At 51.3% G+C, this 21,296-nt stretch overlaps 3 protein-coding genes across 3 annotated transcripts; 1 reads left to right on the top strand and 2 right to left on the bottom strand.

Moving 5' to 3' along the window:
• Positions 1-5,328: 5,328 nt before the first annotated feature.
• On the bottom strand, positions 5,329-6,560 carry LOC142468478 (histone H2B 1.1-like). Its single transcript, XM_075575085.1, has one exon. The coding sequence runs from the start codon at positions 6,526-6,528 to the stop codon at positions 6,148-6,150; it is 381 nt and encodes a 126-aa protein (XP_075431200.1). The 5' UTR covers positions 6,529-6,560; the 3' UTR covers positions 5,329-6,147.
• A 5,549-nt stretch (positions 6,561-12,109) lies between these two features.
• On the top strand, positions 12,110-13,343 carry LOC142468477 (histone H2A type 1). Its single transcript, XM_075575084.1, has one exon. The coding sequence runs from the start codon at positions 12,128-12,130 to the stop codon at positions 12,521-12,523; it is 396 nt and encodes a 131-aa protein (XP_075431199.1). The 5' UTR covers positions 12,110-12,127; the 3' UTR covers positions 12,524-13,343.
• Positions 13,344-19,451: 6,108 nt separating this feature from the next.
• Positions 19,452-19,944, bottom strand: LOC142468476 (histone H2B 1.1). The gene has a single exon (XM_075575083.1). The coding sequence runs from the start codon at positions 19,885-19,887 to the stop codon at positions 19,507-19,509; it is 381 nt and encodes a 126-aa protein (XP_075431198.1). The 5' UTR covers positions 19,888-19,944; the 3' UTR covers positions 19,452-19,506.
• Positions 19,945-21,296: the final 1,352 nt, after the last annotated feature.

Below are 21,296 nucleotides of genomic sequence, written 5' to 3'. Positions count from 1 at the left end.
ACTTCGAACGCGTGATTTAGCTATTTGCACTTCTATATTTATAGTAACTGTGAATTACTTGTGTGTTTCTCTCTGTGTGTGGTATTCTCCATGTGCTGGTGCCTTCTGCACAGGCGCAACGAGCCAGCCCCCCCTCTCTCCTCCCCCCCCAGCGGAGCTGCTGACACGGAGGGGGGTCTGTCGGAGTCCCCCGGCCCAGAGCAGCCCCCACTCTCTCCCCCCCCCGGCAGACACGGAGGGGGTCTGCCCGAAGCAGCCGCCACTCTTTCTCCCCCTCGGCGGAGGTACGGAGACACGCGCGGAGGAGGTTATAAGTCCCCTGGCCCCGGTGCAGCCTCCACTCCCCCCCTCCCCCCTCGGAGAGAGGTGTGTGTTCCTCCTCTCAGATGACTGCTGGTGTTGGAAGCTGATGTTGCTGATTGCCTCTTCTGCTAGCAGTGACATCACTTCCGTCACTTGTGACTTACGTCTCCATTAACTCCGTTTACTGCCAGGGAATTTTGCTCATGTGGTAGGTGTGCCCAAAGAAGTTCCACTTCAAAAAAAAGTGTTTAATGTTAATTACTACACCTGGCTTCAAAATAAACCTGTTATGTGTTTATTTTCCTGAATAAACCCTAACATAATAATAGGGTAAAAATGGAGGAGTGGTCTTTTGTATAATAGAACAAGCTGAGTTCCCCTAACTGAATCAAGCCCTTGGCCAAAGCACTGAGGCTCATCCATTCCTGAGTAAAAACATATTTTCTTCTTATGGTAACAATAGTAACAATAGTATTCTTGGTGCATAAACAACATTTGACAAGTCTGGTGTGACACAAACAAGTGAATTTATTTTAACTGGAGTAACAGCAATATGCAGAAATACGACACGTCCCACAGATCTGTGGAATATTTATATTTTAAAATTTACCAGCCTTATACATAAACATGGAAATAGTGTGCTTACAAGTTGAAAATGTAAAATTTTCTGTTTAAATTGAAACTGACGTAACATTTTAAACTTAATTGTAAGGTTGGTTATGGAGATGTGTGAAAATGTTTTCTAGAAATAGATATTTTCATTTGGTGTAAAAATATGAATATCTTTTTCTAATGTGGATTAGTATTTATTAAGAAATTGATCATATAAATGAAGAAACATTAAAAGGCCATATGTAGAGAATTTATGGGTTTTCATTCTAGATAGCACAGAGACCTCGCTCTACCAAAGAGATTAATATAGAGGTCTGAAGAGAGGAACACACATTGAAAGAACTCCTATAGATGGTGCACACCACTATGTTTGCAGTATACCATGAAATAATGGGTAATCAATCAAATATTTTATTAATTTTTTATTAATCAATAAAAACTTTTATTCAATCAATACACAATGTACTTTTAAAATAAAGTATTGACACTCACGGTCATTATTATCAATACATATATTCTGAATGTTAACACTGTCACGGGAGAGCACGACTGTTCTACAGGATCAAGCACCAGGCAGGACACCAAAGTCAAATAAAAGTATATTTATTCTGGCGAGCAGGGCCGCCAACAGAAATCATGGGGCCCAGGACAAATGAAAGGAGCAGCCCCCCTCTCTCCCCCGAGCCCATAGCGCACCTACCACGAAAAAATATTTTTTAGCGCGTAACTTTTACTTAACTGTTTTGTTATTGTAATACGGGAAAAAAATTACAATGCAATCTGTTTATTTTTATATTTTCAACAAAAGACAAGTGGATGACTGTCAGGGTGGGTGGGTGACTTCACCGAGTGACTGGGTGAGTGACTGCCAGGGTGGGTTGGTTGGTGACTGCCGGGTGGGTGTGTGAGTTGGGTGGGTGACTGCCTGAGTGGGTGGATGACTGACTGCCAGGGTGGGTGGCTGCCTGAGTGGGTGAGTGCCAGGGTGGGTGACTGCATGGGTCGGTGGGTGGGTGACTGACCTTGACCGGGTGGATGCTGCTTCCTTCTTCCTTGCCCGCCAGACGCTTCCCCCCCTGCCTCCGATTTCCCCACAGCTGCTGCCCGGGTGGGAGGTAGGCTCGGGGGGAGGGGGAAGAGGGCTAATTCCGCGGCTGCTGCCCGGTGCAGGAGGCACACGCGGGGGAATCTGGGTTGGCGCTCGCGGGCTTGCAACGGCGCTTCCCCTCCGTCCCACGTTGGGAGCGGGCCCTCTACATCGCCTTACCGGTTTGCTTTCCGCTTTTGTGTTCGCACGAGTGGGACACCGCTCAGGTGTTTATTGCAGCTGGGTTGAGCTGACAAACATGTTACAATCCCACGGCAAGCCCCCGCTATTGTGTCTGAGGGGCTGTTTCACGTGGTTTTGAGCCACGTGTTCAGATGCTTTTATTTGTGATTGATTCTGCTTGAGAGTTACATTTTAAGATATTAACTCTTTCTATTCTACCGGCTTGTCTGGTGTATGATCCGTCATAACAACGCATTGCTGCAAAAAGCAAATTCCTATAGATCAGGCCTGCACAACACGCGGCCCGCCGGCACTCACTGTGCGGCCCGCGGCGGCGGCTTTCCCCCTCCTCCCCCGAGTCCGCTCTCCCTCCCCCGAGTCCGCTCTCCCTCCCCCGAGTCCGCTCTCCCTCCCCCGAGTCCACTCTCTCCCCGAGCCAAGCCCGCTCTCAAGACTGCACGCTCTAGCAGTGCGGCACTTCCGGTGCCCGCTGCTTGCGAGCGCGCGCAGTCCTGCCTCCTCTCTGCCGTGATCTGAGTTGCAGGGGGGTGAGGGGAGGTGCAGGGGGTAATGTGAGGTAAGGAGGTGCAGGGGGATAGGTGATGTGCAGGGGAAGGTGATATGCAGGAGGGGTGGGTGATGTGCAGGGGGTGATGTGCAGGGGGTGATGTGCAGGGGGTGATGTGCAGGGAGGGGGGGTGGTGATGTGCAGGGAGGGGGGGTGGTGATGTGCAGGGAGGGGGGTGGTGATGTGCAGGGAGGGGGGTGTTGATGTGCAGGGAGGGGGGTGTTGATGTGCAGGGAGGGGGGGTGTTGATGTGCAGGGAGGGGGGGTGTTGATGTGCAGGGGGGGTGTTGATGTGCAGGGGGGGTGTTGATGTGCAGGGGGGGTGGGTGATGTGCAGGGGGGGTGGGTGATGTGCAGGGGGGGTGGGTGATGTGCAGGGAGGGTGGTGATGTGCAGGGAGGGAGGGTGGTGATGTGCAGGGAGGGTGGTGATGTGCAGGGAGGGAGGGTGGTGATGTGCAGGGAGGGGGGGGTGATGTGCAGGGGGGGTGGGTGATGTGCATGGGGGGTGGTGATGTGCAGGGGGGGTGGTGATGTGCAGGGGGGGTGGTGATGTGCAGGGGGGGTGGTGATGTGCAGGGGGTGGGTGATGTGCAGGGGGTGGGTGATGTGCAGGGGGTGGGTGATGTGCAGGGGGGTGGGTGATGTGCAGGGGGGTGGTGATGTGCAGGGGGGTGGTGATGTGCAGGGGGGTGGGTGATGTGCAGGGGGGGTGGGTGATGTGCAAGGGGGGTGGGTGATGTGCAGGGGGGGGGGTGATGTGCAGGGGGGGTGGGTGATGTGCAGGGGGGTGGGTGATGTGCAGGGGGGGTGGGTGATGTGCAGGGGGGGTGGGTGATGTGCAGGGGGGTGGGTGATGTGCAAGGGGGGGTGGGTGATGTGCAGGGGGGGTGGGTGATGTGCAGGGGGGGGTGATGTGCAGGGGGGGTGGATGATGTGCAGGGGGGGGTGATGTGCAGGGGGGGTGGGTGATGTGCAGGGGGGTGGGTGATGTGCAGGGGGTGGGTGATGTGCAGGGGGGTGGGTGATGTGCAGGGGGGGTGGGTGATGTGCAGGGGGGTGGGTGATGTGCAGGGGGGGTGGGTGATGTGCAGGGGGGGTGGGTGATGTGCAGGGGGGGGGTGATGTGCAGGGGGGTGGGTGATGTGCAGGGGGGTGGGTGATGTGCAGGGGGGTGGGTGATGTGCAGGGGGTGGGTGATGTGCAGGGGGGGTGGGTGATGTGCAGGGGGGTGGGTGATGTGCAGGGGGGGTGGGTGATGTGCAGGGGGGGTGATGTGCAGGGGGGGTGATGTGCAGGGGGGGGTGATGTGCAGGGGGGGTGATGTGCAGGGGGGGGGTGATGTGCAGGGGGGGCGTGATGTGCAGGGGGGGCGTGATGTGCAGGGGGGGCGTGATGTGCAGGGGTGCGTGATGTGCAGGGGGGCGTGATGTGCAGGGGGGCGTGATGTGCAGGGGGCGTGATGTGCAGGGGGGGCGTGATGTGCAGGGGGGGCGTGATGTGCAGGGGGGTGAGGTGCAGGGGGGTGAGGTGCAGCGGGGTGAGGTGCAGCGGGGTGAGGTGCAGGGGGGTGAGGTGAGGTGCAGGGGGTGATGTGAGGTGCAGGGGGTGAGGTGCAGGGGGTGAGGTGCAGGGGGGGTGGAATGTGTGTGGTCTGCGGGGGGTGTTGTGTGTGATGTGGAGGGGGGTATTGTGTGTGATGTGGAGGGGGGTATTGTGTGTGATGTGGAGGGTGAGTATTGTGTGTGATGTGGAGGGTGAGTATTGTTTGTGATGTGGAGGGTGAGTATTGTGTATGGGTGTGGGGAAGTGATGGGGGTGTGAGAAATGGAGTCACAAACGTTGATGATGAGGGGTGCAGAGGGAGATATATTAAGATGATGATGAGGAGTGCTGGGGGAGATATGAGGATGAAGATGAGGGGTGCTGGGTGGGATATGAGGATGAGGGTTGCTGGGGCCGATATGAGGATGATGAGGGGTGCTGGAGATATGAGGATGATGATTTTACCCGTGCAGCCCGAATCTGTATTCCTTGGAGCAGTTCGGCCCTTCTCACTTGACAAGTTGTGCAGGCCTGCTATAGATAGTGCTTAAAGTCACTGCTTTTCTACACACATACTTCGCCACATTGTGTAGTTTGTGTCAAAAGTTGATACTCCAACACCGCAGGTTTTACACTTTCATGCCAATTAACTGCTGATTAAATACAGTATTTCAAATACACCGTCTAAACTCCTGTAATACTGACATAAATGTCATAAAAGTGATACACTGACATTAGGACTAACACGTTCAGGCCAAATGTTATTTGCAATTAAAAATAACGTTTTCTGCTAAATGGCATTATATGACTGATTTAAGCATCTGATAGCATTGATCAGCCCATACCATCATTCTCCAACTAGTGCTGCATTAATCATACAGGAACAAAGTATGCAAAACAATGCTCAGAGCAGCCACTGCCCAGGGAGACAGGTGAAGGTGTTAGTATGTTTTTTGTTTTTAGATAATTACAGACACTTTATGCTTTTTTTTATTTAATCAAAATTCGTATAATTTAAAATTTACTCACAGTACTCACCATCACCATATACACTACCTGGACCATTTACTTTATATAGATATTAAGACATCCAAACGGACGTTTATATGACTATATACATATATGCACACCTTTATATGCACATTAACTATGCTCATATCAAACGAATGTGTGCAAACCTATTGTATTGGCTGAATGTTAACTTATCATAAACTGTAATAGAACATGCCCGTGACCAAATGTATTATATAGCATGCGGGTGTTAAGGGCATCATTTCACTCACCATTCCCCTGAGATACGTGTACATATAATCTGTATTTCAGTGAGGCTCAAAAAAGGCGAGTTTGGGATAAATATGAAATCTCGCGCTGACTCGGAGCACGAATTCAATTTCTAACGCGGCAGCGCCACCCTGTGGTGTTTGTGTGAACTGCCGATTAATTGAAGGGTTCTTACCGTCTCTGCGGGTCTCCCGCCTCCTGAGTAACCGAGTAACAAATCCCAATTTTCAGGAAACAAAATATAACACAGGTGGTTGGATAGTAAGCTCTAAAATGCTGAACAGATATCACAATAGTCATTGCACAAATGTACAGAAACTATTACGATGTTTTATACTGCAAACCTAACCCAAATAACTCCTTAAACTGTCTGAGCAAGTTATTCTGTGTAACAGATTGAATTAAAAAAAAAAGTGCAATATAACCTTATGGCAGAACAAAACAATCATTACATGTGATAGACTTTTTAGCCTGAACAGAGTAAATATGAGCATTATAGCTTTCATGTGGATAATGTGGGTGGCTCTTAAAAGAGCCTTTGTGTTTGTGGGTCGGTTATCAGATCAGGGTTACTTGGCGCTGGTGTACTTGGTGACAGCCTTGGTGCCCTCGGACACTGCGTGCTTGGCCAGCTCTCCCGGTAACAGCAGGCGCACAGCGGTCTGGATCTCCCGGGAAGTGATGGTTGAGCGCTTGTTGTAATGAGCCAGGCGAGACGCTTCCCCTGCGATACGCTCGAAGATATCATTCACAAAGGAGTTCATGATGCCCATGGCCTTGGAGGAGATGCCGGTGTCAGGGTGAACCTGCTTCAGCACCTTGTACACGTAGATGGCATAACTTTCCTTCCTGCTCTTCCTACGCTTCTTCCCTTCTTTCTTCTGAGTCTTGGTCACGGCTTTCTTAGAGCCCTTCTTGGCAGCTGGCGCAGACTTGGCTGGTTCAGGCATATTGAGCGATGCTTCCTCTTCCACCTGCAGAGAAACAATGTCAGACTCACTGACCGTTCTGTTCTGACTGACAGATTAAATCTGTCAGTGGTGATATTGGATACCGAGGCTTGAGCCTCATTACTCCAAGTTCTCTTGTTGAGTGTATTGTCGCACTCTTTAGGAAGCTTCTTGATCTGTGTTACTTGCCACAGTTGAGTTGGTTTCACAGGTTCAGCGCTGTGATGGGTCGTGGGTAGCGGTCAAATGGGTTTGCAGAGATCGCAGCAAGCTTCTTGATCAGCGGGTTTGAGTTCTGGTCCAGTTCCTTGTAGAATTTCTTGTTGAGCTTCTTTAGATGTTCATCTAACATCTCGATACCCAGTTCCCTATGAAGGTCTGCTATTCTTGTAGGAAGTGGAGCGTTGGACGCAATCCGCAGCGCCTTGTTCTGTAATTTTTGGAGAGATGATCTTTGATGTTGGTGGCAACCACTCCACACCGGGGAGGCGTATGTCATTGTGGGTCTAATGATCGCCTTGATCACATTGACTTTGCTCTTGATGGGCATGGTCCTTGTCTTCAGCAGAGGGTACAGTGCTGCCAGCTTGGTTGTTGCCTTCTGTTGAATCTTCTCAATGTGGTTTCTCCAGCTTAGTTTGCTATCTAGGATTACACCTAGGTAAGAGCTGTTTGGCTCCCATTTGACAGCCTCTCCGTTGAGGGTGATTGGCGGGTGTGCCTTGATCCTCTTTTTGGTAAACAGTGTAGCTGTAGTCTTGCTGGAGTTCAGTCCTACTTGCCAGTCGCTGTACCATGTTGATAGCATGTCTAGTGCTTTCTGGATGTTCTTAGCTAATTCTTTCTCTCTGAAGGACTGGGAGATGACTGCCACATCGTCTGCGTAGAGTGCCAGTTGAGTCTTGTGGAGGTCTGTGGGGATGTCATTCATGAAGAGGTTGAAAAGGAAAGGTCCCAGGACTGATCCCTGTGGCACGCCAGCGCGGATGGGGCGTGTTGTTGAGAGCTCTTCCCGCACAGCCACGTGGAATGTGCGCTCCCGCAAGTAGCTTGCAGTCAGCTTAATCAGGTAGTTTGGGAATTTCAGGTTGATCATTTTGTGCAGTAGTCCTTCATGCCAAACTCTGTCAAATGCTTTGGCCACGTCCAAGAAGACAACTCCAGTTGATTTGTGGATGTTGAATCCATGGCTTATTATGTCAACGACTCGCAGCAGCTGATGGTTGGTTGAGTGGTCCTTCCGGAATCCAAATTGCTCCTTTAGTAGAATGTTTTTACCAGAGGCAAAGTGGCGGAGGCGCGTAAGAATAACTTTCTCCAGGAGTTTCGACAGTCCAGAGAGCAGGCTTATCGGACGGTAGTTTGCAGGATCCCTCCGTGGTTTTCCAGGCTTTGGAAATACAATGACCTTGGCTTCCTTCCAGGATTGAGGAAAGTGCTGGAGCCGCATGCATGCATTGAAGATTTCTGTGAGGCATTCCATGGCTGCCGGCGGAAGCTTCTTGATGGCCAGGTTGGTAATTCCGTCACTTCCTGGTGCTTTGCCATTTGCCAGCTTTTCTGCAAGTTGCATTATCTCAGTCCTGGTGCATCCTTCAAGGGTTTCCGCTTCGGTCTCTGGTAGGTGCTCGGTAAGATGCCTGTTAACTCCTTGCTCAACTTCCCGTGCTATTTTGCTGGCTTGGTTAGGCCTAAAAGTTGTCTCCAGTGTGTCAGCGAGAACCTCTGCCTTGTCCTTGTTGCTACATGCCAGGTGGGTCTGGCCCTGGATCGGTGGATTAGGCTCCTTCTTCCCGGTCAGGCGTCGGGTCATTCTCCAAACAGAGTTGTCGGATTCCTTCAGCTTGGCTGCTGCGGCCTCCCACCTCTCCCCCCGGTGTTGGCTGATTTGCTGTCGCAGTAGTCTGGCAAGTGAGTTGTACTTTACCAGAAGGTCAGGTGTGCGGAACTTCTGCCACTGGCGTCGGGCCCTGTTTTTCTCAGCAATCGCTTGCTTGATCCCGCTCGGTAGGTCGTAGATGGAGCAGCGTTTGGGCATCTGTTTCGGGACGCTGTGCTCTATTGCATGTTGGACTGCGGTAGTAAAGGTGTTAACAGCATCATCAATGTCTCCGTTGGTGTCCAAGGGGCGGGGGTTTGTGATGTTGCTCAACTCTTCTTTGTACAGGCTCCAGTTCGCCCTGGTGAAGTTGTACCTGGGTGTTTGCTGGTGGGTTTCCATCTCGTCGCCAACAGTAATGGTAACTGGGTTGTGGTCTGAGGTCAGTTCCGCCAGGGTTTCCAACTGGACAGAATGTTTCACGTTCTTCAGTAAGACAATGTCCAGGACATCCGGTGTGTGGCTTGCAGTGCCTGGGTAGTGGGTGGGTTCTGTAGGGCCAGCCACTACAAAGTCACTCTCCTTTGAGTAAGCAAGAAGAGCTTGTCCTCTGGAGTTTGCTGTCCTTGAGTTCCAGCACCGGTGTTTGGCATTTAGGTCTCCCCCGATGATGGTTGGGACAGTGGAGTCCAGCAGAGCTTCCAAGTCTCCCAAATGTAGCTTCACCTTAGGGGGGCAGTAGGTGGCAATTAGTCGCAGTGGTCCTGTTGCAGTCTTTACCTGTACTCCAGTGGCTTCAATACTCCGGAGGGGTGGTAGTGCAATCTCATTATGGCTGACCCGTGTGTTAACAATCACAGCCGTCCCACCACCTCTGGCTCCTGTTGCCCGGTCGGTACGGTATACCCTGTGGTTCGCCAGGCTTAGTTTTTGGTTTCCTTGAAGGTGGGTCTCCGAGAGCAGAGCTGCGCATACATTCCTCGATTCCATCAGGTGAAGGAGTTCATCTGTCTTCTTGCTGATACCATTTGCATTCCACATCACGATGACAGAACTGCGTTTAGATGTTGCTGCCATGGTGGTTAGTTTCTGTGCTCCTGAGAAGGGCCGGGATGAGATTCGCTATCATTGTCACAATGGGGTGAATATCCATTCTCGCAATAGCGCTCGCTATTTTAAGGATGATCTCTAGCCAGTTTGTTGGGCTTGCGGTTCCGCCTGCGGGGTCCGGGTTGGCCGCCTCAACGGGGTTGGTGGATGGTGTCCTGAGAGTTTCCGCGTAGGTTTGTCCGTCTGGGTTTTGCATCCTCTGGGTGGATGCCGTGCCTAGGTCTGGGATCAGGTGTTCTGTGGTCCTCTGTCTCTCCGGCGCCAGGCGGGGAAGCTGGTATTGAGTAGTGGGTGTCTTCCTTGGTGCCTGCTCCATCAGGTGGGGTGTCCGCTTTTCCCGTTCCTCTTGCTTTGCTTTTGTGAGGTACGGGCAACCACGGTAGCTTGCCGGGTGTGGGCCTTTGCAGTTTGCACATGTCGCCGGCTCCTTCTTCCTATCTCGTGGGCATTCCTTGGAGTTGTGGTTCTCTCCACAACACACACAGCGTGGCTTCTGGTGGCAGAATGCAGAGGTATGCCCGAGCCGTTGGCAGTTGAAACACATGGTTGGGCCTTTTCTGCCCTTTGGCGCTTCTGTGGTTACCACACAGCTACAGAGCTTGGTAATCTTGGTAAGATCTGCAGGCTGGCTCTCCGGGGTTTCTGCCAGTGTGACAATAAACAAAGGGAACTTCTTGGTCTTGTCCACCGGGGATGTCAATTGGGCTACGCTCTTGACTGGAAGTCCATGTTCCGCGAGGTCGTGGGAAATATCCCCCACGGAGGCGTTTGCTGGTAAGCCGCGAATTACAAATTTCTGGGGCTTTAGGCGCGTCAGTGGGAAGGTGTAGTATTCTATGCCCTGCTTTGCAAAGCAGTCCGTTAAGCTCCGGTAGTCGTCCACAGTTGTGGTAGTGATCTTTGCGTGGTTCGCCCGTGGTTTAACTACAAACGGGGAAGTGCAGTGCTCGGTGAGGATGTCGACAAGGTCCTTGTGGGTCTTCATATTCCTAACCATTACTGGTGGTATGCGAATCTTTTTGGGTGGGAGTGCAGTCTCTTCATCGTTGCACCTGGGCCCTGAGCAGTCATCGGCATTAGCAAGTGGCTCGAAGCGGTTTGATGTTTTGATGCCTTGGTCTTCCTTGTGCTTCTGCATCTTTGTCTTTGCTACCGATGGAGGGGAAGAACCATTGGAGCTATCAGAGTTTGCTCGCCCTCTCTTCTTCACTAAAGTGTAGTCCATGTCTTCTGCAGCATCATGTATTGCAGTCTCCATAGGTGGCACATTTGCCTCTGCCATAGTAAGGCGCAGACCAGAGCCACGCACCCGCACGGCGGCGGGCACACGGCACAAATCAGAGCCACACGCACGGCGGCAAGCACACTGCACAAATCAGAGCCACGCACACGGCGGCGAGCACACGGCACAAGTCAGAGCCACGCACCCGCACGGCGGCGAGCACACAGCCCAAATCAGAGCCACGCACCCGCACGGCGGCGAGCACACGGCCCAAATCAGAGCCACACACACGCACGGCGGTGAGCACACGGCCCAAAGCACGCAATGCAGGGATCAAAAGCACACGGCGCAGGGGGGGGCACGGCACCAAGTTCAGGGGGGGCACAGCACAGAGCGCAGGGGGGGCACAGCACAGAGCGCAGGGGGGGCACAGCACAGAGCGCAGGGGGGGCACAGCACAGAGCGCAGGGGGGGCACAGCACAGAGCGCAGGGGGGGCACAGCACAGAGCGTAGGGGGGAGCAGAGAGCACAGGGGTGAGCACAGAGCACAGGGGGGCACAGCACAGAGCACAGGGGGGCACAGCACAGAGCGCAGGGGGGCACAGCACAGAGCGCAGGGGGGCACAGCAGAGCGCAGGGGGGCACAACAGAGCGCAGGGGGGCACAGCACAGAGCACAGGGGGCGCAGCACAGCGCACAGGGGGGGGCACAGAGCACTGGGGGGGGCACAGAGCACGGGGGGGGCACAGAGCACAGGGGGGGGCACTGCACTAGACAGGGGGGGGCACAGCACTAGGCAGGGGGGGGGGCAAGGCCGGGGGTCACAGCAAGTCGGAGCTCTGGGCTCAGTACTGCACACAGAACTCAGCATACAGTGCAATAAAGCTATAAAGCAAAGCGATGGGCAATGACCCACGTGGCAGCAGCAGCTCTCCCACACGTGGCAGCAGCGGCTCTCCCCCACGTGGCAGCGGCGGCTCTCCCCCACGTGGCAGCGGCGGCTCTCCAAACGGGCCAGTCAATACATCCCCGACTGAAACTCTGGAAAGTGGTGTCGGCGGCGGGCGCTGTGATGGGAAGTGACCCACTCGAGGAGTCATCAGCCTCTCTGGTCAGTTCAAAAGACTCAATCCAACTCAACTCGACTCGACCGACTCAATGTCAGACTCCTCCCCCAGCAGCTCTATTTATAGACATCCTATGCAAATGAGGAGATTCAGTCTTCTGTTTGTCTATTGGCTAAGAATATCATGTGATGATTGTGACCTCACCACATGTAATTCAACTAAGGTGATTGGTGGTTGCAGAATTCTGGAACTGATTGGCTGCTTTCAAAACTGTCCAATCACAGAGAAGTTTGACTGCTCCAGGAAGGTATAAATACAGGCACAGGGGGCGGGGTTTGTTATTTCTTTTTCTGTTAGAGCTGCAGTCAGATTGATAGAAGATGTCTGGAAGAGGTAAACAGGGCGGGAAAACTCGTGCTAAGGCAAAGACTCGCTCATCTCGGGCTGGCCTGCAGTTTCCAGTGGGCCGTGTGCACAGACTGCTCCGGAAGGGGAATTATGCTCAGCGTGTAGGAGCCGGAGCCCCGGTCTATTTGGCCGCAGTGTTGGAGTACCTGACCGCTGAAATCCTGGAGTTGGCTGGTAACGCCGCCCGGGATAATAAGAAGTCCCGCATCATCCCCCGGCACCTGCAGCTCGCTGTAAGGAACGATGAGGAGCTGAACAGGCTGCTCGGAGGGGTCACCATCGCCCAGGGGGGTGTCCTGCCCAACATCCAGGCCGTGCTGCTGCCCAAGAAAACCGAGAGCCACAAATCGGCCAAGAGCAGCAAGTGAGAACTGAACACCCGAGACCAGGAGCGGAGAATCCCAAATACCCAACAACACAAAGGCTCTTTTCAGAGCCACCCACAGTGTCGGGGAAGAGTTTAATTACATAATGTTTACTGCACTGATGTATGTACACTTCTACCTAAGTATCTGTATCAGTTTTAATTACTAATGTTGCAAGTTAATTTATGAAAGGTTCTGTACACTACAGATTAATGTACATGTATCTCAATATGTCAGTGCTGTAATTAGACAAAGTAGTAATTATTTAAGTAACTGCAGATATTAAACACGAGGGAATAGAAGTAATAGCATTACAATAATAAATGTTTTATACCATAGTCTCTTGAACATTTCTTGATGATCCTTTTAAGGAACATTTAATAGCCATACAATTGATGACCTGATTGAAGCATTTATGTGGTTAGAGCCATAATTCTAAAAAAAAGAATACCAAATACCAACAAAGGCTTTTCAGAGCCACCCACAGTATCGAGGAAGAGTTAATTACATGATGTTTACTGCACTGATATACACTTCTACCTAAATAACTCCGTTTTAATTACTAATGATGCCAGTTAATTTATTAAAGATTGTATACATTACAGGTTAATGTAAATGTTGTAATTAGGAAAAGCAGTGATGATTTAGCAGTAACTGCAGATATTAAACGCGGAGGAATAGAAGTAATCGCTTGTAACCCGATATTTCCTTTCACTAATTACAAAATCCCAACATGTGAAAGAAAAAAATCAATGTTTCATACCAAAGTCACTTGAACATTTCATTTGGGGTTGATCTTTCTTACCGACTTTATCCTTTTCAGGAACATTTTAATAGCCACAGAATTGATGGCCTGATTGTGAAGCATTTATTTTGTTAGCCATAATTCTAAAAAAAAAAAAAAAAAAAAAAGGAAAATGTCCCTATATAAATTAAAGCAACGTTGTGAAGTGTAGCATGGATAATGCATAGTATAATAGAAAGTACATTTTTCCGTTTTACATAAAGGCGCCAAAGTTTTCAAAATTCAAATAAAAACATGTTATCACAATATACCACACGGTGGCGCTGTTGGGTTAGAAATCGGTATCTGCATTGCTTTCAGTGTAAGTTCCAAGACCTGTATTTAAATAGGACACAAGTCAGCAAGGCACGAAGCTGTTATGTATATTTATATTTATGCCAGAGCAATAAAACAAATTCGGTTCATTCAGCTGACTTTGTTTAGATTGCTCTCAAGAATGCAAAAACAAAAGGGATAAATTTAATTTTGTTCGAAAATAGTATAAAGATAATACAGTATAAAAAGTGCGTGCCAAGCACGCGCATATTAAGTGAAACTTTTTTGTCTTTCGTCACAGAAATTGTATTTGTGATGATTTTTTTAATTAAGTCAAAACAATTTCCGTGCCAAAACGCAATGACGTTTGACTTCGAACGCGTGATTTAGCTATTTGCACTTCTATATTTATAGTAACTGTGAATTACTTGTGTGTTTCTCTCTGTGTGTGGTATTCTCCATGTGCTGGTGCCTTCTGCACAGGCGCAACGAGCCAGCCCCCCCTCTCTCCTCCCCCCCCAGCGGAGCTGCTGACACGGAGGGGGGTCTGTCGGAGTCCCCCGGCCCAGAGCAGCCCCCACTCTCTCCCCCCCCCGGCAGACACGGAGGGGGTCTGCCCGAAGCAGCCGCCACTCTTTCTCCCCCTCGGCGGAGGTACGGAGACACGCGCGGAGGAGGTTATAAGTCCCCTGGCCCCGGTGCAGCCTCCACTCCCCCCCTCCCCCCTCGGAGAGAGGTGTGTGTTCCTCCTCTCAGATGACTGCTGGTGTTGGAAGCTGATGTTGCTGATTGCCTCTTCTGCTAGCAGTGACATCACTTCCGTCACTTGTGACTTACGTCTCCATTAACTCCGTTTACTGCCAGGGAATTTTGCTCATGTGGTAGGTGTGCCCAAAGAAGTTCCACTTCAAAAAAAAGTGTTTAATGTTAATTACTACACCTGGCTTCAAAATAAACCTGTTATGTGTTTATTTTCCTGAATAAACCCTAACATAATAATAGGGTAAAAATGGAGGAGTGGTCTTTTGTATAATAGAACAAGCTGAGTTCCCCTAACTGAATCAAGCCCTTGGCCAAAGCACTGAGGCTCATCCATTCCTGAGTAAAAACATATTTTCTTCTTATGGTAACAATAGTAACAATAGTATTCTTGGTGCATAAACAACATTTGACAAGTCTGGTGTGACACAAACAAGTGAATTTATTTTAACTGGAGTAACAGCAATATGCAGAAATACGACACGTCCCACAGATCTGTGGAATATTTATATTTTAAAATTTACCAGCCTTATACATAAACATGGAAATAGTGTGCTTACAAGTTGAAAATGTAAAATTTTCTGTTTAAATTGAAACTGACGTAACATTTTAAACTTAATTGTAAGGTTGGTTATGGAGATGTGTGAAAATGTTTTCTAGAAATAGATATTTTCATTTGGTGTAAAAATATGAATATCTTTTTCTAATGTGGATTAGTATTTATTAAGAAATTGATCATATAAATGAAGAAACATTAAAAGGCCATATGTAGAGAATTTATGGGTTTTCATTCTAGATAGCACAGAGACCTCGCTCTACCAAAGAGATTAATATAGAGGTCCGGGTGGGTGTGTGAGTTGGGTGGGTGACTGCCTGAGTGGGTGGATGACTGACTGCCAGGGTGGGTGGCTGCCTGAGTGGGTGAGTGCCAGGGTGGGTGACTGCATGGGTCGGTGGGTGGGTGACTGACCTTGACCGGGTGGATGCTGCTTCCTTCTTCCTTGCCCGCCAGACGCTTCCCCCCCTGCCTCCGATTTCCCCACAGCTGCTGCCCGGGTGGGAGGTAGGCTCGGGGGGAGGGAGAAGAGGGCTAATTCCACGGCTGCTGCCCGGTGCAGGAGGCACACGCGGGGGAATCTGGGTTGGCGCTCGCGGGCTTGCAACGGCGCTTCCCCTCCGTCCCACGTTGGGAGCGGGCCCTCTACATCGCCTTACCGGTTTGCTTTCCGCTTTTGTGTTCGCACGAGTGGGACACCGCTCAGGTGTTTATTGCAGCTGGGTTGAGCTGACAAACATGTTACAATCCCACGGCAAGCCCCCGCTATTGTGTCTGAGGGGCTGTTTCACGTGGTTTTGAGCCACGTGTTCAGATGCTTTTATTTGTGATTGATTCTGCTTGAGAGTTACATTTTAAGATATTAACTCTTTCTATTCTACCGGCTTGTCTGGTGTATGATCCGTCATAACAACGCATTGCTGCAAAAAGCAAATTCCTATAGATCAGGCCTGCACAACACGCGGCCCGCCGGCACTCACTGTGCGGCCCGCGGCGGCGGCTTTCCCCCTCCTCCCCCGAGTCCGCTCTCCCTCCCCCGAGTCCGCTCTCCCTCCCCCGAGTCCGCTCTCCCTCCCCCGAGTCCACTCTCTCCCCGAGCCAAGCCCGCTCTCAAGACTGCACGCTCTAGCAGTGCGGCACTTCCGGTGCCCGCTGCTTGCGAGCGCGCGCAGTCCTGCCTCCTCTCTGCCGTGATCTGAGTTGCAGGGGGGTGAGGGGAGGTGCAGGGGGTAATGTGAGGTAAGGAGGTGCAGGGGGATAGGTGATGTGCAGGGGAAGGTGATATGCAGGAGGGGTGGGTGATGTGCAGGGGGTGATGTGCAGGGGGTGATGTGCAGGGGGTGATGTGCAGGGAGGGGGGGTGGTGATGTGCAGGGAGGGGGGGTGGTGATGTGCAGGGAGGGGGGTGGTGATGTGCAGGGAGGGGGGTGTTGATGTGCAGGGAGGGGGGTGTTGATGTGCAGGGAGGGGGGGTGTTGATGTGCAGGGAGGGGGGGTGTTGATGTGCAGGGGGGGTGTTGATGTGCAGGGGGGGTGTTGATGTGCAGGGGGGGTGGGTGATGTGCAGGGGGGGTGGGTGATGTGCAGGGGGGGTGGGTGATGTGCAGGGAGGGTGGTGATGTGCAGGGAGGGAGGGTGGTGATGTGCAGGGAGGGTGGTGATGTGCAGGGAGGGAGGGTGGTGATGTGCAGGGAGGGGGGGGTGATGTGCAGGGGGGGTGGGTGATGTGCATGGGGGGTGGTGATGTGCAGGGGGGGTGGTGATGTGCAGGGGGGGTGGTGATGTGCAGGGGGGGTGGTGATGTGCAGGGGGTGGGTGATGTGCAGGGGGTGGGTGATGTGCAGGGGGTGGGTGATGTGCAGGGGGGTGGGTGATGTGCAGGGGGGTGGTGATGTGCAGGGGGGTGGTGATGTGCAGGGGGGTGGGTGATGTGCAGGGGGGGTGGGTGATGTGCAAGGGGGGTGGGTGATGTGCAGGGGGGGGGGTGATGTGCAGGGGGGGTGGGTGATGTGCAGGGGGGTGGGTGATGTGCAGGGGGGGTGGGTGATGTGCAGGGGGGGTGGGTGATGTGCAGGGGGGTGGGTGATGTGCAAGGGGGGGTGGGTGATGTGCAGGGGGGGTGGGTGATGTGCAGGGGGGGGTGATGTGCAGGGGGGGTGGATGATGTGCAGGGGGGGGTGATGTGCAGGGGGGGTGGGTGATGTGCAGGGGGGTGGGTGATGTGCAGGGGGTGGGTGATGTGCAGGGGGGTGGGTGATGTGCAGGGGGGGTGGGTGATGTGCAGGGGGGTGGGTGATGTGCAGGGGGGGTGGGTGATGTGCAGGGGGGGTGGGTGATGTGCAGGGGGGGGGTGATGTGCAGGGGGGTGGGTGATGTGCAGGGGGGTGGGTGATGTGCAGGGGGGTGGGTGATGTGCAGGGGGTGGGTGATGTGCAGGGGGGGTGGGTGATGTGCAGGGGGGTGGGTGATGTGCAGGGGGGGTGGGTGATGTGCAGGGGGGGTGATGTGCAGGGGGGGTGATGTGCAGGGGGGGGTGATGTGCAGGGGGGGTGATGTGCAGGGGGGGGGTGATGTGCAGGGGGGGCGTGATGTGCAGGGGGGGCGTGATGTGCAGGGGGGGCGTGATGTGCAGGGGTGCGTGATGTGCAGGGGGGCGTGATGTGCAGGGGGGCGTGATGTGCAGGGGGGCGTGATGTGCAGGGGGGGCGTGATGTGCAGGGGGGGCGTGATGTGCAGGGGGGTGAGGTGCAGGGGGGTGAGGTGCAGCGGGGTGAGGTGCAGCGGGGTGAGGTGCAGGGGGGTGAGGTGAGGTGCAGGGGGTGATGTGAGGTGCAGGGGGTGAGGTGCAGGGGGGGTGGAATGTGTGTGGTCTGCGGGGGGTGTTGTGTGTGATGTGGAGGGGGGTATTGTGTGTGATGTGGAGGGGGGTATTGTGTGTGATGTGGAGGGTGAGTATTGTGTGTGATGTGGAGGGTGAGTATTGTTTGTGATGTGGAGGGTGAGTATTGTGTATGGGTGTGGGGAAGTGATGGGGGTGTGAGAAATGGAGTCACAAACGTTGATGATGAGGGGTGCAGAGGGAGATATATTAAGATGATGATGAGGAGTGCTGGGGGAGATATGAGGATGAAGATGAGGGGTGCTGGGTGGGATATGAGGATGAGGGTTGCTGGGGCCGATATGAGGATGATGAGGGGTGCTGGAGATATGAGGATGATGATTTTACCCGTGCAGCCCGAATCTGTATTCCTTGGAGCAGTTCGGCCCTTCTCACTTGACAAGTTGTGCAGGCCTGCTATAGATAGTGCTTAAAGTCACTGCTTTTCTACACACATACTTCGCCACATTGTGTAGTTTGTGTCAAAAGTTGATACTCCAACACCGCAGGTTTTACACTTTCATGCCAATTAACTGCTGATTAAATACAGTATTTCAAATACACCGTCTAAACTCCTGTAATACTGACATAAATGTCATAAAAGTGATACACTGACATTAGGACTAACACGTTCAGGCCAAATGTTATTTGCAATTAAAAATAACGTTTTCTGCTAAATGGCATTATATGACTGATTTAAGCATCTGATAGCATTGATCAGCCCATACCATCATTCTCCAACTAGTGCTGCATTAATCATACAGGAACAAAGTATGCAAAACAATGCTCAGAGCAGCCACTGCCCAGGGAGACAGGTGAAGGTGTTAGTATGTTTTTTGTTTTTAGATAATTACAGACACTTTATGCTTTTTTTTATTTAATCAAAATTCGTATAATTTAAAATTTACTCACAGTACTCACCATCACCATATACACTACCTGGACCATTTACTTTATATAGATATTAAGACATCCAAACGGACGTTTATATGACTATATACATATATGCACACCTTTATATGCACATTAACTATGCTCATATCAAACGAATGTGTGCAAACCTATTGTATTGGCTGAATGTTAACTTATCATAAACTGTAATAGAACATGCCCGTGACCAAATGTATTATATAGCATGCGGGTGTTAAGGGCATCATTTCACTCACCATTCCCCTGAGATACGTGTACATATAATCTGTATTTCAGTGAGGCTCAAAAAAGGCGAGTTTGGGATAAATATGAAATCTCGCGCTGACTCGGAGCACGAATTCAATTTCTAACGCGGCAGCGCCACCCTGTGGTGTTTGTGTGAACTGCCGATTAATTGAAGGGTTCTTACCGTCTCTGCGGGTCTCCCGCCTCCTGAGTAACCGAGTAACAAATCCCAATTTTCAGGAAACAAAATATAACACAGGTGGTTGGATAGTAAGCTCTAAAATGCTGAACAGATATCACAATAGTCATTGCACAAATGTACAGAAACTATTACGATGTTTTATACTGCAAACCTAACCCAAATAACTCCTTAAACTGTCTGAGCAAGTTATTCTGTGTAACAGATTGAATTAAAAAAAAAAGTGCAATATAACCTTATGGCAGAACAAAACAATCATTACATGTGATAGACTTTTTAGCCTGAACAGAGTAAATATGAGCATTATAGCTTTCATGTGGATAATGTGGGTGGCTCTTAAAAGAGCCTTTGTGTTTGTGGGTCGGTTATCAGATCAGGGTTACTTGGCGCTGGTGTACTTGGTGACAGCCTTGGTGCCCTCGGACACTGCGTGCTTGGCCAGCTCTCCCGGTAACAGCAGGCGCACAGCGGTCTGGATCTCCCGGGAAGTGATGGTTGAGCGCTTGTTGTAATGAGCCAGGCGAGACGCTTCCCCTGCGATACGCTCGAAGATATCATTCACAAAGGAGTTCATGATGCCCATGGCCTTGGAGGAGATGCCGGTGTCAGGGTGAACCTGCTTCAGCACCTTGTACACGTAGATGGCATAACTTTCCTTCCTGCTCTTCCTACGCTTCTTCCCATCTTTCTTCTGAGTCTTGGTCACGGCTTTCTTAGAGCCCTTCTTGGCAGCTGGCGCAGACTTGGCTGGTTCAGGCATATTGAGCGATGCTTCCTCTTCCACCTGCAGAGAAACAATGTCAGACTCACTGACCGTTCTGTTCTGACTGACAGATTAAATCTGTCAGTGGTGATATTGGATACCGAGGCTTGAGCCTCATTACTCCAAGTTCTCTTGTTGAGTGTATTGTCGCACTCTTTAGGAAGCTTCTTGATCTGTGTTACTTGCCACAGTTGAGTTGGTTTCACAGGTTCAGCGCTGTGATGGGTCGTGGGTAGCGGTCAAATGGGTTTGCAGAGATCGCAGCAAGCTTCTTGATCAGCGGGTTTGAGTTCTGGTCCAGTTCCTTGTAGAATTTCTTGTTGAGCTTCTTTAGATGTTCATCTAACATCTCGATACCCAGTTCCCTATGAAGGTCTGCTATTCTTGTAGGAAGTGGAGCGTTGGACGCAATCCGCAGCGCCTTGTTCTGTAATTTTTGGAGAGATGATCTTTGATGTTGGTGGCAACCACTCCACACCGGGGAGGCGTATGTCATTGTGGGTCTAATGATCGCCTTGATCACATTGACTTTGCTCTTGATGGGCATGGTCCTTGTCTTCAGCAGAGGGTACAGTGCTGCCAGCTTGGTTGTTGCCTTCTGTTGAATCTTCTCAATGTGGTTTCTCCAGCTTAGTTTGCTATCTAGGATTACACCTAGGTAAGAGCTGTTTGGCTCCCATTTGACAGCCTCTCCGTTGAGGGTGATTGGCGGGTGTGCCTTGATCCTCTTTTTGGTAAACAGTGTAGCTGTAGTCTTGCTGGAGTTCAGTCCTACTTGCCAGTCGCTGTACCATGTTGATAGCATGTCTAGTGCTTTCTGGATGTTCTTAGCTAATTCTTTCTCTCTGAAGGACTGGGAGATGACTGCCACATCGTCTGCGTAGAGTGCCAGTTGAGTCTTGTGGAGGTCTGTGGGGATGTCATTCATGAAGAGGTTGAAAAGGAAAGGTCCCAGGACTGATCCCTGTGGCACGCCAGCGCGGATGGGGCGTGTTGTTGAGAGCTCTTCCCGCACAGCCACGTGGAATGTGCGCTCCCGCAAGTAGCTTGCAGTCAGCTTAATCAGGTAGTTTGGGAATTTCAGGTTGATCATTTTGTGCAGTAGTCCTTCATGCCAAACTCTGTCAAATGCTTTGGCCACGTCCAAGAAGACAACTCCAGTTGATTTGTGGATGTTGAATCCATGGCTTATTATGTCAACGACTCGCAGCAGCTGATGGTTGGTTGAGTGGTCCTTCCGGAATCCAAATTGCTCCTTTAGTAGAATGTTTTTACCAGAGGCAAAGTGGCGGAGGCGCGTAAGAATAACTTTCTCCAGGAGTTTCGACAGTCCAGAGAGCAGGCTTATCGGACGGTAGTTTGCAGGATCCCTCCGTGGTTTTCCAGGCTTTGGAAATACAATGACC

This window comes from Ascaphus truei, chromosome 17 (genome assembly GCF_040206685.1).
Source record: "Ascaphus truei isolate aAscTru1 chromosome 17, aAscTru1.hap1, whole genome shotgun sequence".
NCBI classification, from domain to species: domain Eukaryota; kingdom Metazoa; phylum Chordata; class Amphibia; order Anura; family Ascaphidae; genus Ascaphus; species Ascaphus truei.
The sequence above is the reverse complement of the archived record's forward strand: the minus strand, read 5'-3'. Positions and strand labels throughout refer to the sequence as shown.

What these genes read in the sequence shown, in the direction of transcription:
- LOC142468478 (XM_075575085.1), bottom strand. Translation starts at nt 6,528, where the DNA reads ATGCCTGAACCAGCCAAGTCTGCGCCAGCTGCCAAGAAGGGCTCTAAG.
- LOC142468477 (XM_075575084.1), top strand. Translation starts at nt 12,128, where the DNA reads ATGTCTGGAAGAGGTAAACAGGGCGGGAAAACTCGTGCTAAGGCAAAG.
- LOC142468476 (XM_075575083.1), bottom strand. Translation starts at nt 19,887, where the DNA reads ATGCCTGAACCAGCCAAGTCTGCGCCAGCTGCCAAGAAGGGCTCTAAG.